We start from the raw sequence: 14,294 nt of genomic DNA, 5'->3' as shown, positions 1-14,294 counted from the left end.
TTAGGACAAATTTTAAATGACAAGTTATTATTGGTTTTAAACTAATAACATTGTTATTATTATTCTCAAAATATTTATTTTCAGTTGTGGTTGGTTACTGAAAACTTTAGGCATTGTAGCTACAGTGCAAGTTGAATAAACCAAAAGCACTGTAACTCCAGTGCTATCTATCAATAATAGCTTACCTATGATTTGTTGTGAAATTAATGTTAAAATGTTGTGAATTTAGCATTTTTTTATTTGATATATAAGAAATTGAGATTTCAACAATTATGAAAATATTGTAACAATAATAAGTGTTGTAACATTTTTTTAAAATATTTATTTTCAATTGTGGTTGGCTATAGCCTCATATTTTATTATTTTATTTCGACTTGTAAAAAATTGACACGTCAATAAATGTGAAAATATTGTGAAATTTGTTATGTCTATATAATATTATAAATGTTAGTTTACATCAATATTTAAAAGAAAAAAAAAAACACAAACCAATTATTGAAAAAAAAAATGACTAACTAAACCAAAGCACTGTTGTAGCTACAGTACTGCACAGTGCAAAAACACTGGATGTACAATGCGAAGACACTATACATGCATTTGCACTTTTATTATAAATATTTATTTTTAGTTGTGGTTGGTCACAGTCTTATATTTTATTATTTTGTTTCGATTTGTAAAAAATTGACACGTCAATCATTGTGAAAATATTATAAAATTTATTGTGTTAGTATAACAATATATACCAGCTTACATAAATATTTAAAAGGGAAAAGAAAAAAAAAAAAAAACACAAACAGATTACTTAAAAAAAATGAGGTACTATAGCTATAGTGCTACTTGGTACTGTACCTAGAGTGAAAAAATATTGTACTAACAAGTGTCATAACATTTTCACAAAATATTTATTTTCAGTTGTGGTTGGTCACAATTTCATATCTTATTATTTTATTTTGGCTTATAAGAAATTGACACCTCAATAATTATGAAAATATTGTAAAATTTGTTGTGCCAATATAATAATATATATAAAAAAATACAAACTGAAGACTAAAAAAATGCAACTACTTATAATATAAAAATATTTTATATATACTCTGATATCAAAACGATGTGTTTTGGATTTGACATTAAGTTTAATGTTAGTTCCAAAACTACGTCGTTTTGGTATTCAGCTTAAAAAAAAAAAAAAAAAAAAAAAAAAAAAAAAAAAAAACAGCATCACAATTTTAAACCCTAGAAGTATTTATACCCACCTTATTCTTTCACCAGCCGTCCAAGCCCCAAACTCTCCCTCTCCCTCTCCCATAAACGTCTGCCTCCTCTCTCTTTCTCTCTTCTCACTTCTCTGCCTTCATCTCCACTGCTTGCTACTTGCTTCTTGCTACCACCGTATTCTACCCCTTAATATCACAAATCATGGAGTGTCACTCTTTTCTCTATCGTTTTTGCTATTCTCAAGAAGTTTTATACAAGATTTCGAATTTTGATGCTGCTCCTTACAGTGCTTTCTTTGAGGTTTGTTTATGTATTTTATTTTCAATGGTTTTGAATGATCTTTAATGGATTCAGTTTAGTCTTTTTTTTTTTTTTTTTTAAATGGGTTTTTTGTGGATTCAGTTTATTTTTTTATAATGGATATTTTGTGATTTGAAATAAGATATTGTGTTTGATTTTGGGCACTGAATGACCAAACCAGATTTTTATATAGTTAATAGATATGGATTCAGTTTAGTTTTTTTTTTTTTTTTAATGGGTTTTTTTGTGGATTCAGTTTAGTTTTTTGAATGATTATGATGGGGTTTGAGTTGTTAACTACATTGTGTTTGATTTTGGGTAGTGATTGACGAAACCATATTTTTATATAGTTAATCGATATGGATTCAGTTTAGTTTTTTTTTTTTTTTTTTTTAAATGGGTTTTTTGTGATTTGAAATAAGGTATTTTTGAGAGAAAGATTGTGAATTTGTTTGTGATTGTGCGTTTTCTTTTGTTTCTTTTTTTCTTTTTATGGTATATTTGACTTTTTGAATGATTATGATGGGGTTTAAATTATTAACCACATTGTGTTTGATTTTGGGCAGTGATTGACGAAACCAGATTTTTATATAGTTAATAGATATGGATTCAGTTTAGTTTTTTTTTTTTTTTTTTAAATGGGTTTTTTGTGATTTGAAATAAAATATTTTTGAGAGAAAGATTGTGAATTTGTTTGTGTTTGTGCGTTTTCTTTTGTATCTTTTTGGGGTTTGAGTTGTTAACTACACTATGTTTGATTTTGGGCAATGATTTAGAGAGAAAAGATAGAGAAGAGATACAGAGAGTCCTTCTAGTCTAGAGAGAAAAGAGAGAAACGCAACGGTGAGCACTCTACAAACGGACAAAAAAAAGGACTCACGAAACCAAAATTACTGTAGAAAACAGCATAGGCGCTTTTTATATAGTTAGTAGAAGTAGAAAAAAATTCAATGACTGCAAAAAAAACAAAACTTATAGATTAATTATACTTTATTAAATCACACGACTAAGAAGTCCTCAAAGTCAATCAAATTCCAAAAGTATTGTAATTGAACTGACATTTTAATATTTTTTAGTACTTCCAATGAAAACTTCAAATTCTTTCATTTCAACTATCAAATTATTAAATAATAATAAATAAATAAATAAGGCAAATGAATAATTGGAATGGATTAGTGGCTACCTTTTCACTCCTTAGATAATAGCGGAAGAGCTCAATTGTGAAGCAACCATCAATGACCATCATGCGGACAAAATCATCTGTAGAAATGTGTCCAAAGGCCTCTGAGTAGCACCATCTTGCTCTCCCTTTCAACCTCTTCATGGCCTCAGCAAGTCGTTGGAGCCAGTGTTCTCATTCTTCCTTGCTTTGATAACGCATGGAACCGAGAAGAAACTGGAGTTTATGCTCTTCCATCTCTTGTAGCAGGGGATTCTTGTAATGAAAAGGGCCAACAGAGACAAGCACAGGGTCATAGGCATGTTCATCCACTCGTCTCATATTTGTAGGAGCTCGGAACATTGTGCATGGCATTGGACAATATCTTGGGGTGGCAAATGATTCTTCTTTCATGGAGTACTCATTGACAAGCTTGAGCACCCAATTAGGAGTTGAACTTGTACTGGTAATTGTGGGGTAGTCAAGCTTTTGGTTAAGGGACATATCTTCTCTCAGAACACCAGTGCTTCCCACTCCCAGTAGTAGTGAATCTGAATTATTAATTGCTTCCCTAGTCATATGCTTCATGAAGTTGTGCTCCATTACTTGGAGAAATTTTGAAGAATGCAGAGTATGACTATATAAGCAGTACTAATTAAGAATTTAAATTTAGCAATTCAAAATGATTATGTAATGGATTCAATAATTCTCTGATCTTATTGTGGTATCTGCAGGGTCCAGTCAAGTATAGCGGATAAGATTAAATATTTCCCTTACTTTTTTAGAGGCCCCATTGTTAAAGCTATGGTAAGACCTTTTTGACCCGCCCGTACTCTACTTACCCTGCTAGCAACTACTTTATGTCGAAAATGTTGTTAATAGGAGCATTAGCATTGGAAAATTTCAATGCTATTTTATTTCATCATTCTAAAACACCGCTTTATCAATATACCATATCATTTTGTAATTCCTCCACAACCCAAAACTTTATTTTTATTAAAATATTATTTTTTAACCCATTCATTATTATTTATTCCCAACCGTTCAGCCTCATTTTCCTGGGCTTTTCAACAGTCATTTTTATTCCTCTCTCCCAGCACCGGTTCAACACACAACACACACCCATTATACAACGATCAACCTATCCAAACCCATCACCACACCCACACACACAAACACAAACATCAAACCAGCAACAAAGCCACGCACAAACACAACCCAGCAACAAAGCCAAGCCGCACACACAAACACAAACCCATTCAAAAACCAAGCCACCGATCAAAAACCCAGGCCAGGCCACTGATCCACGTCGCAGATTAACCAATCCATGCCGCTGATTTGAAATCCAGGCCACCGATCAAAAACCGAAACAAACCCATTCAAAAAAAAAATCATCACCGGAGCAAACCCATTCAAAAAAATCATCACCGGAGCAAACCCATTAAAAAAAAATCATCACCGGAGCAAACCCATTCAAAAAACATCATCACCGGAGCCACCGGAGCAAACCTATTCAAAAAAAACATCACTGGAGCCATCGGACCAAATCCATTCAAAAAAATGAGAGAGACGAGAGAGCAGATTGAGAGCAGAAACGAGAGAGAAAATGGAGAGTAGAGACGAGAGAGAGAGAAGAGCACAGACAAAATAAGAGAGATGCGAGACAAAGGAGAGAGAATAGAGATAAAATATATATTTTTTTTTATACAATACTGCTACAGTGCAATTCTAAATTCTATCTTTAGAATTGCACTGTAGTAGGTATTGCAAAAAATTTACAATACTTGCCTTTACAATTTTTTGATGTAGATGATTTTAAGGTTACAAATGCTAAATTTCCATTAGATATGGCATTAGCATTTTCCAATACTAATGCTCTAATTATTCCCATTATTAATGAAACATAATCATTTCAAAAATTTTAGACAAAAACATATAACAAGAGTCACGTTTTTCTTACCTCATGACATAGGCAATGATATATACATCATGCTCACACGTAAAGCTTATATCATATCCATCCTCATTTGAAGTAGAAATTCATCTCAGTGGACCTATAAATAGGAAGTGAAATTATAAGTGGAGTCGGAGTTTTCTATGATCTAAGGCCTTCATGGACAACTTTCCATCCATGGCGATTGATAGAATCAAAAGCTTCTTCAGTGCCTGTTTAGGATTCTTTTTTTTCTTTCTTTCTATTTGGGTACAAGGAACTAGGAAGTGAAAGTTAGTGGATATTTTTTTTTCCCTTAAATTGATAAAAAGTTCAGTTCCTTTTTTTTCAAAAAAAAAAAAAAAAATCATCTTTATTAGATTTTTGGATTTTTTTTTTAAAATTTAAAAAACTCATAGATACAAAATGACACATCGTTCTTAAGACACCTCGTGACACAGTATGATATAATTAGATGGACTACATTAAAAAAGTTTTAAAAAAATTGAAATAAATAATTCAGTAATTACATAACAAAATTGGATTTTAGGCAAAATTAAAGGGTATAATTATTACTAAACTAGGAAAATATTTAGGCTAATATTATGAATGTGCAATTATTGCTATTTTTCCCCTAGATTGTATTCTATGTTGTGTGCTTCAATACTAAGAAAGTGAAAAAAATAAAAATAAAAAAATAAAAAACCTGTTCCTTTTTATTCCATATTCAACTGGTGAATCTGGGCTCTTGGATACTGGTCAGTTCTCAACTGAAATTATCAACTGGATTCGAAAGGGCCTTTTGACTGACTAGTCCATGAGTTCAGATCTCTTGGGCTTCGAACTAGCCTCAGTCGTAGTTCAAGTTTTACTATTTTTTGTAAGCTAATGCATTTCCTGCTATAAAATTTCAACTAACGTACGTCCTTAAGCCATAATTAACACAGCTGACCGCGACTACTTGTCCAAATCAAATTTGGCTAAGATCAAATAGTTGTAATGAACTGTAGTAAAGTAAAATGTCACAATAATTTTGGAACATTCTTAAATTTAGTATGTCAAAAAAAAATGTAAATCGGAGATTGTGGTGGGATCATGCTAATTTAAAATTGTAAAATTTTATATTAGAGATTGATCGGCCATAAATGAGTTAGTGTGCTTACTTAAAAAGTATTGTGTCATTGTTGTGAGAGTTTGTATTTGATTACTGGTCAACTAGTAGTAGTTGTTGAAGAAAAAGCACAACAATGGCTGTAAGAGTGGAGAGGATGAAGCTGGGTTTACAGGGACTGGACGTTTCGGCACAAGGTCTGCATGAGCATGACCCCTCCAAAGCCCAAAAAAGACATGATTGCTCTCATCCATCATGCCATCAACAGTGGTGTCACCTTTCTCGATACCTCTGACATCTACAGCCCTCTTACCAACGAAATCTTCCTCGGAAAGATATTACTACGTTCGTCACTTTTTGTTAATGTTAAATTAACAATATAATATCCTAAGAGCATTCACATCAGCTCGTGTAAATTTATCATCTATTTTACACGAAAAAAGCTACTTTTTCTATTTTACACATCTAATTTTACAAAACACCCACATCAGTTCATCTATTATACACTATATTTTATATAAATAATATTTTTATATTCTTTTTTTAATATTATTTTACCCATCGTTTCTTTCTCCAATATATCCTTTTCTTTCTTCTTTCTATCTTTTATCTCTGCCGCTTCATCTTTCCTTTCTTCCTATTCTTTCTTCATCTTTCTCTCACGGTCAAAACCCAGAGAAACCCAGAGGCACCAGAGCTTTTCTTTCTTCTTTCTTTCTTTTTCTTTTATCTCTGCCGTTTCCACTTTCTTTTCTTCCTCTTCTTTCTTTCACGGTCAAAACCGATCTCCATCAACGCCGATCTCCATCAACACCGATCTCACCGATCTCCGTCAACCCATCACCGATCTCCATCAACGCCGATCTCCATCAACACCGATCTCACCGATCTCCGTCAACCCATCACCGATCTCCATCAACGCCGATCTCCATTAAAACCGATCTCACTGATCTCCGTCAACCCATCACCGATCTCCATCAACGCCGATCTCCATTAAAACCGATCTCCATCAACACCGATCTCCGTCAACCCATCACCGATCTCCATCAACACTGATTCACATCACCGATCCAAATCGCCTCTCCAATCCACGATCCACAATCATCGATCACCGATCAAACGGTTTTGTTCTAGTGGTTGATTTTGTTGTTGATTTTGTGGTTGATTTTTTATGTTTGTAGTTGATTTTTAATTTTGTGTCTGTGGGAGTGTGTCTCAGAGGAAGAAAGAACATGATGAGGGATGGTTTGTTGTGCAGATGGAGAAGAGAAAGAAAAAAACGAGCGAACCAGAAATTATTAAAATATTGTATACACGAGCTACAGTAACCGTGTATATATCCACGGTTACTGTAACTCATGGAAAAATATACATGATTATACAAGACTTTGGAAGCACTGATGTAGAGCAATTTTGCTTCAGAATGTGTAAAAATGGTAGTTTTTTCTATTATACATGAGTTTCCACCCACTGATGTGAATGCTCTAAAAACTTAAGCTATTAAAAGGTGTTGAATTTATTCATTTATTAATCTGACCCTTCACGTGTCGTTTTTTTATATAATATCATTATATTGGGGGTGCAGGCTTTGAAGGGAGGGGTAAGAGAGAAGGTGGAACTGGCAACAAAGTTTGGTATTACCGAGAAGGGAATCCGTGGTGAACCAGCATATGTGAGAGCAGCTTGTGAGGCCAGTTTGAAGCGCCTTGATATGGATTGTATTGATCTCTACTACCAACACCGCATCGACAACCGCGTTTCCATTGAAGTCACGGTTAGTTAAATTTTTTTCTTAAATCCCTTTTCTATTAATTATGTCATATTAAGCCATTAACATGATTTCCAATGATTATGAAATATGAATGCGTACTTATAAGGTACTTGATTGGGGTTGCAAAGAATCACTTGCTCTTTATTTATATATTTATAATGAAGGTGCTCTTGTGCCAGGCATATATATATGTTTAAAATACTTCACATTCCAGACATCAAATGAAATGCCAAAGAGAGTTACCATTGGCTCACCCATCATATCTTAATGTATTTGTAACTTCCGCACAAGACCTTGAGAAGAGACCAGGCCATTGATTTTGTATAACTACTTCTATAAGTAGGGTAGGGACTATTTAGTTCAAATTATTGATTGTTTGTAAGCATTATTGTTCAATCTTTGTTCCCAAATTCTCGTGTTCGTTGTTCCTTTTGAAGTTCTTTCTAGCTTACAATGGGTCACTCCATTTCAAGATAAGGTAATGTAGTCAAGCCTAAGGTGTGGCAAATGTCTATGGCAGCAGAGTTGGATGTTTTGACGAACTCATTTTCACTTTTCTATAAAATATCTTTCAAACAACTTCACCCCATCCCCCCATTTTTATCAATATCTTCACACCCGCAAGCTTTTGAACTGCATCCTTGGCAAATTCAAAAAAAATCAATATTCCAAATTCATTTTTAAATTTAATATATATTTTGCAACTTCACTTTCGTTTGGGGGAGAGAGAAAGAAAGAGAGACGAAGGCGTCTTGTTTTACTTGTGCCCCCTTTGAAGGATAAATGAGCCTCGTTTGAAGGCGTCATATTTTAACACATGATGACTATCAATATGCATATTTAGATTTAGCTTCATGCTTTACTGTGAGTGATCACCATTGTTCAATTATTTTGTAATTATTTATGAGATCATTGAATTAAGGAAACTACCATTTCCCTAAGATAATGTAACCATGAACCTATCCTGTCATGACTGTCAGATAATGATCAGCAAGCGTGATAATTTGGCATTTATGGTGTTCTTAAGTTGTCTAATTACATATCAATATGCTGTTGTTGCAGCTTGATTATCTTTGAGCTATCTCTTTCTTAGCTAGCGTAGTTGTTACATTTGCTGCCACTATCGTTTCTTCATGTGTCCCATCTATTAAGCATCCTCTAATTCTTTTCTCCTTTATATTATAAGATGGGAGAACTCAAGAAATTAGTTGAAGAGGGTAAAATCAAGTACATAGGTCTATCTGTGGCCTCTCCTTCAACAATCAAAAGGGCAAATGCGGTTCATCCCATAACAGTTGTGCAATTATAGGAGCAGAGAGAAAATGTCATGGTTCAATTAGCATACTATTAGTAGAAGCTTAAACAGGAGTATGATTCAAATGTAAAGTTAAGACCATTGGCCCCTGGGGACTTGGTATTAAAAAATGTTATGGGTACTGTGAAAAACCCAACATGGGGGAAGTTAGGGCCCAATTAGAAAAGGTCATACCATATCACCTCGGTAGCAACTATAGGCGCATACTTCCTAGAAGATCTAGACGAAAAAGTTGTACCACAACCTTAGAATGTAAATAACCTGCGAATGTACTATTATTAATAAAAGGCAACTCTGCCATGTTTTCATATATGATATTATGTGTTGCATTAATTACCTGTAGGGATATTAAACAGAACCTTGGTCATGTCTGGTTCCTCGGACCACATACCTTAGGCAAATTAATATTCTTGATTACTTGTGTGAATATTAAACAAAATACTGGTCAATGTCTGGTTTTTCAGACCACATACCTTGGGTAAATTAATATTCCTAATTACTTGTGTGGATATTGAACAGAACCTAGATCATGTCTGGTTTCTTGGACCACATACATTGGGTAAATTAATATTCCTGATTACTTGTGTGGATATTAAACAGAACCCTAATCATGTCTGGTTCCTCAAACCACATACCTTGGGTAAATTAATATTCCTAATTACTTGTGTGGATATTAAACAGAACATTGGTCATGCCTGGCTCCTCAGACCACATGCCTTGAGTAAATTAATACTTCCCATTATTTCTCTAAGTATTAAACAGAACATTGGTTATGACTAGATCCTCAGACCACATGCTTTGGGTAAATTAATATTTCTCATTATTTCTCTAAGTATTAAACAAAACCTTGGTTATAACTGACTCCTCGGACCATATGCCTTGGATAAATTAATACTTCCCATTATTTCTCTAAGTATTAAACAGAACTTTGGTTATGACTGGCTCCTCGGACCATATGTCTTGGGTAAATTAATATTTCTCATTATTTATCTAAGTGTTAAACAAAACCTTGGTAATGTTGGGTCACTCGGACTACATTCTTCGGGTAAATTAACACTTATAATTATACAAGCCTATTGTGGAATGGGGTGCTAGGTGAAATTCAAAGTATGGTGGCCATCTGGGATTATACACCCTGCTTAGACATGAACTTCACTATCATTTGAGGTTAAGAAGAAAATCCAGAAGTGCACTTCATCCTTTGAGCTATTTACCTGAAGTACACAAAGTCTGTTTTTTAGATTGAGTTACTAGGTGCCAAGTGCCATAGATAAGGTAAAGTTATCCAACTACACTACTAACTACATAAAAGGTAATAGTTGGACTGTTAGTTGCATGAGTAACTGTTAACTTTAAGGGTTAGAATATATCCTAATCAAGGTGATAGCCCCTTTTCTTACTGTTTACATAGGAGTAATTTATTTGAATTAGCAACAATTCATCACTATTAGCTTTTGTTAAAGTATGGGTTTTCACCCTTAAAAGTATCATCAATCTAAAGTCTCAACAGGGGGTAAAACAATAACTACAGCCAACTAGAGACAAATAATGCAAGAAAAACAAAGTCCCACAAAAGCAAAAGTCTATGTCTTTTCATTGATTAAGAAAAGAGATACATCTTAAACATGGCAAACTACCATAACAAAGGAAAATTACATACAAAAAAAATAAATAATAATAAGTAAAAGAAAAAGATCCTAAACTATGTCTTGTCTGGAGGAGGGTCATCTTTGCTGTCCGGCTGGGAGACAGTAAGGTTGGTGGCCTTGGGATCAGCTTCCTTGGATTTGGGATCAGCCTCCTTTGCCTTGGGAGCAACATCCTTGGCCTTGAGAGCAGCAAACTTAAGCTTAAGGGTAGCCTCTGGACCCTTGGCCTCTGACAGGGGCTTAACCTTCTTGCCTTTGCCCTTATCCTCTAGCCGAGAAACACCCTGGCCAGTACCCTTACCCTTAGCCACCTCAACCCCCTGGCCTTGGTCATTAACCTTGCCAGACCCTATGGGGACCTCAGCAAGAGGAAGAAAGGCCTAGGTGATGGAGGGTTGCTCAGAGGAGGTTGGTGCAGGGGTAGCAGGAGGAGGGAGTGCAGCTGGAACTTCACGAATGTCTGTAAGGTAGTAAATGTTCTCAGCCTTCCTCCACTAAGAAATAGTAGGGACTCCTACCCAAACTTCTTGGAAGTAGTCCCTGCAAACCTCCGCCAACTCCTCCACCAAACAGACCTCAATTTCCAGTACCCCAAGATCATAGGATGCCTGCTTCGAAGCCTTCACCGCTTCCTTGGCCATCCGAGCAACCTCCTTGGCCTTCCCAAGTTTTGCCTTCAAGTCCGAGACCTGCTGCTTGGCTGTGGCCAACTCTATTTCAACATAATGGAGCTTTTTGTGTTGCTCCTTAGCCTGGTCTTGGGCGTTCTTGAGACCGGCCTCAGTGCTCCTTCTTTCCCTCTCCTCCGATGTCAGCTTCATGGATAGCAACTAGTTCTTCTGCTCTGTTGCACCCAGGGCCTTACTGGTCTTAGCTCGAAGGTTAGCCTCAACCTTGGCTTCATTACGGGCATCTTTCACCCACTCCTCAACCATGAATACCTCCTGGATGGCTTGCGCAAAAAAACAAGGGAATTCTATGAAAAAAAAAAAAAAAAAAAATGGACAACCTAGCACAACAAGAAGCTTACCAAGGCCAAGTCTCTCTTCAGGGACAGAAAAAGATCCTACTGCCTCATGGTCTGCAGTGCAGCCATATCTTTAGGTAGCAGTAGGGGCTACTCCAGGGCCTTGACCAAGTAGTTGGCGTGCCTTTTCTAGAACTCCCTAATGGAGGAGCTCCGTGGTATGGCCGCCCCCTCCAGCTCCAGCTGGAGATCCCACACTAGGCTTGGAAGGCACACCTCGACCATGCTATGGTCCTCCTTGCTTTCGACAAAGGAGGCCCTCCCCTAACCCTTGGCCATCTTTTGCTGCTTGGGCTCATTTTGAAGAACTATCTCCCCCTACTTGGCCACTTCCTTCTCCTTCCTTTTCTTTTTTAGATTGGCAACGGCGAATGGATTAACTGTAGGAGGAGGAGGGGGGGAGAGCAAGAGGAGGGGGGAAGAGTAGGAGGAGACTGGGACCTTGAGATGTCCTTAGGCACTGGCCCCTTAGCCCTATCCGCAAGGAGCTCCCACAAGCCCTTCTTCCTGTTCAAAGCCATCTCCTCCTCTTCTTCCTCGGAGCTATTATCTATGCGTACAATGATGAGACCAGAGGTGCGAACACTTGAAAATCTATCAAGCTCGTCTTCTGAGTCCAAGACTTGAATCACAGGCTCTCCTTATTCCTCTCCCTTTTCCACAAGATGGAACTGGTCTATTTCCGCCTTGAGTGATAAGCGCGAAGAGGCTGTCTCTTCTGTTAGAATCGCCGTTTCATGAGGAAAGCGATGAGCGAGCAGTTCAACTGGCACAATGTCTTCTCAGGCTAGAAATCTAGGCACTGAGACGTCTATCTGAGCAAGTCAAGGATCACCGGCTCTGATCGTGTGGCCCACGTCCTGGAACTTGTCAAATAAGGGCTAGAAGTCAAGGATGAGATAGACGGCTCTTAGTTGTCTATCCTCGCTCACAAACACCTCAAACCTCAGCACCTTGTTGAGATCGTGGACGTTAATGAGATTAAGGTTGGGCGCTATGTGCCTTTTATCTGCAAAAATAACCGAGAAGCAAAACCACGGTTAGAACAATAAAGCCTTCCATCAGAAAGAAACGAAATGCTAAAGGAAAAGAGAGAGCAGCAAAACTAAGGAACTAGTGCCCATGTTAAAAGACCTAAACCTAAGGTACCCCACCTAACTCTCCCTGCCAGGTTGGGCAATGAAGACCGTCATGCTATTCACCAGAGGCAATCAGGTAGTCATCCTTCAGGCCCTTGTTGGACTTGGGAAAACACGAGACGAGCCTAACCACTGAAGACCTAAACTTAAGGTAGTAGCCCGAGTCTGCCAGCAGATGGCATTCGTACATCCAAACGACGTCGTGCCTAGTAAGGTTCAACCCCATTTGCTCATTAAGAGCGTCTACACTACCCAAAATCTTAAATAGGTTGGGCGCACATTGGTGGGGACACAGCCTATGGGCGATTAAATAGTCTTTGGTTACACTACCCATGAGAAGCGTTATTCCCTCTTCTATGAAGGCGATCATGGGAATGACGACATCCCCTTTATTCTTGTGGATGAGCAACTCACCCGGAGAGCAATATCGCAAGAAAACGCCCCGGGGAATGTGGTACAAGGCCTTAACCCCTCCATAGCAGTAGGGGAATCTACTAAGTGGGTGAACCTACCCATTAGAGCATACTAAAAAGAGGTGAATGAGATATTTGTGAAAAAGAAGTAAAAAGTAGAAGGCCAAGAAGATTGGCCGAGGAAAAATAGCTTAAGAACAAAGAAACTTACAAAAATAAGGACATGGGTCACTTCAGAAGCTTCTCAAAAGCTTGAAGATTTAGGAAGTCTTAAGAGTTTAGAGATTTAGGAAGTCTTGAGAGTTCGAAAATTGGTAAAGTGAGAGAAATGAATCCCCAAGGCGCCTTATATAGGAGGTGGAATAGGGTGGGAGTTATCCTGCCCAAAATTTGAGGAGAAATGCCAGCCATAAGATCTCCATCTCACTGTAGGACATAGGGAACAAAGCACCACCTAGAGCATTTAATGAGATGTTGCAGACTCCAAAACGCCAGAACAGTTACAGGGCACGCGAAGTGACACTTTCACGTGTGGAAGTCAAAGAAATGTTTGGAATTAATTATCCAAGGTCAAAACCCCACTTTTCTCCTCGGATAGGAGAAAAAAAGCTAAATTTTTGAGGGTCTATTATGGGGTATAGGAATTTAAATAAGGTATTTACGCCACATGTCATACCCATAGCCTAAGGGGCCATTATCGTGCCAAGAAGGTTACACACTCAGACAGTAAGGCCACGTCAATGGCACGTTACCAGAGAAGGTTATACTGTAAAGAAAGAGTTTCGAAAAGGGGGTTAGCCCTGACATGACTAAAGGGATGGTGGTTGCCACCACATTTAGTGCATCCCACCAAACATCCTGGCTGCATTTATGTGAAGAAAACCCATGAATAGTGCTACCTTGGTTGCTCCAACTCACAAGGGGTTTGGGAAAGTGTTTGATGGGACAAGCACTCAAATAATGGCCTGGACGATCAACAAATGGAGGGCCAAGATCATCTAAAAGAAGCTATATAATGTAAGAGACCCTCTGGGGAGAGGGGATCAGAAAATCGGTAGAGAACACACTGTAGCAACAAGAACTAAAATTGTATCCAAGTCTAGAAGAACTATATTCAAGAATCATTCTCCTCGGACTTCGCCGAGGAAGGATTTCCTCGCTTAGAACTTGTCTTTCTTTAATTTCTTAATATTTTTAGTCCACTGTGCGTGTTGCCAGATCCATTGAAACCTAACTTTTAAGTCCACTCTCTACAAATTTAT

The 14,294-nt window shown here is 37.2% G+C and overlaps 1 protein-coding gene and 1 pseudogene across 1 annotated transcript in view; one reads left to right on the top strand and one right to left on the bottom strand.

Moving 5' to 3' along the window:
- Positions 1-2,862, bottom strand: part of LOC115990159 (UPF0481 protein At3g47200-like) — a 29,142-nt gene extending 26,280 nt beyond the window's left edge. The window contains exon 1 of the mRNA XM_031114015.1: positions 2,699-2,862. Within this exon, the coding sequence (XP_030969875.1) occupies positions 2,699-2,839 (141 nt within the window). The 5' untranslated portion in view covers positions 2,840-2,862. The remainder of the gene's footprint in view (positions 1-2,698) is intronic.
- Positions 2,863-5,792: 2,930 nt separating this feature from the next.
- On the top strand, positions 5,793-8,798 carry LOC115992382 (annotated as a pseudogene).
- Positions 8,799-14,294: the final 5,496 nt, after the last annotated feature.

The sequence above is a fragment of the Quercus lobata genome, chromosome 5 (assembly GCF_001633185.2).
Source record: "Quercus lobata isolate SW786 chromosome 5, ValleyOak3.0 Primary Assembly, whole genome shotgun sequence".
Classification (NCBI taxonomy): Eukaryota; Viridiplantae; Streptophyta; class Magnoliopsida; order Fagales; family Fagaceae; genus Quercus; species Quercus lobata.
Note: the sequence above shows the minus strand (reverse complement) of the source record. Positions and strands in the feature narration are given on the sequence as shown.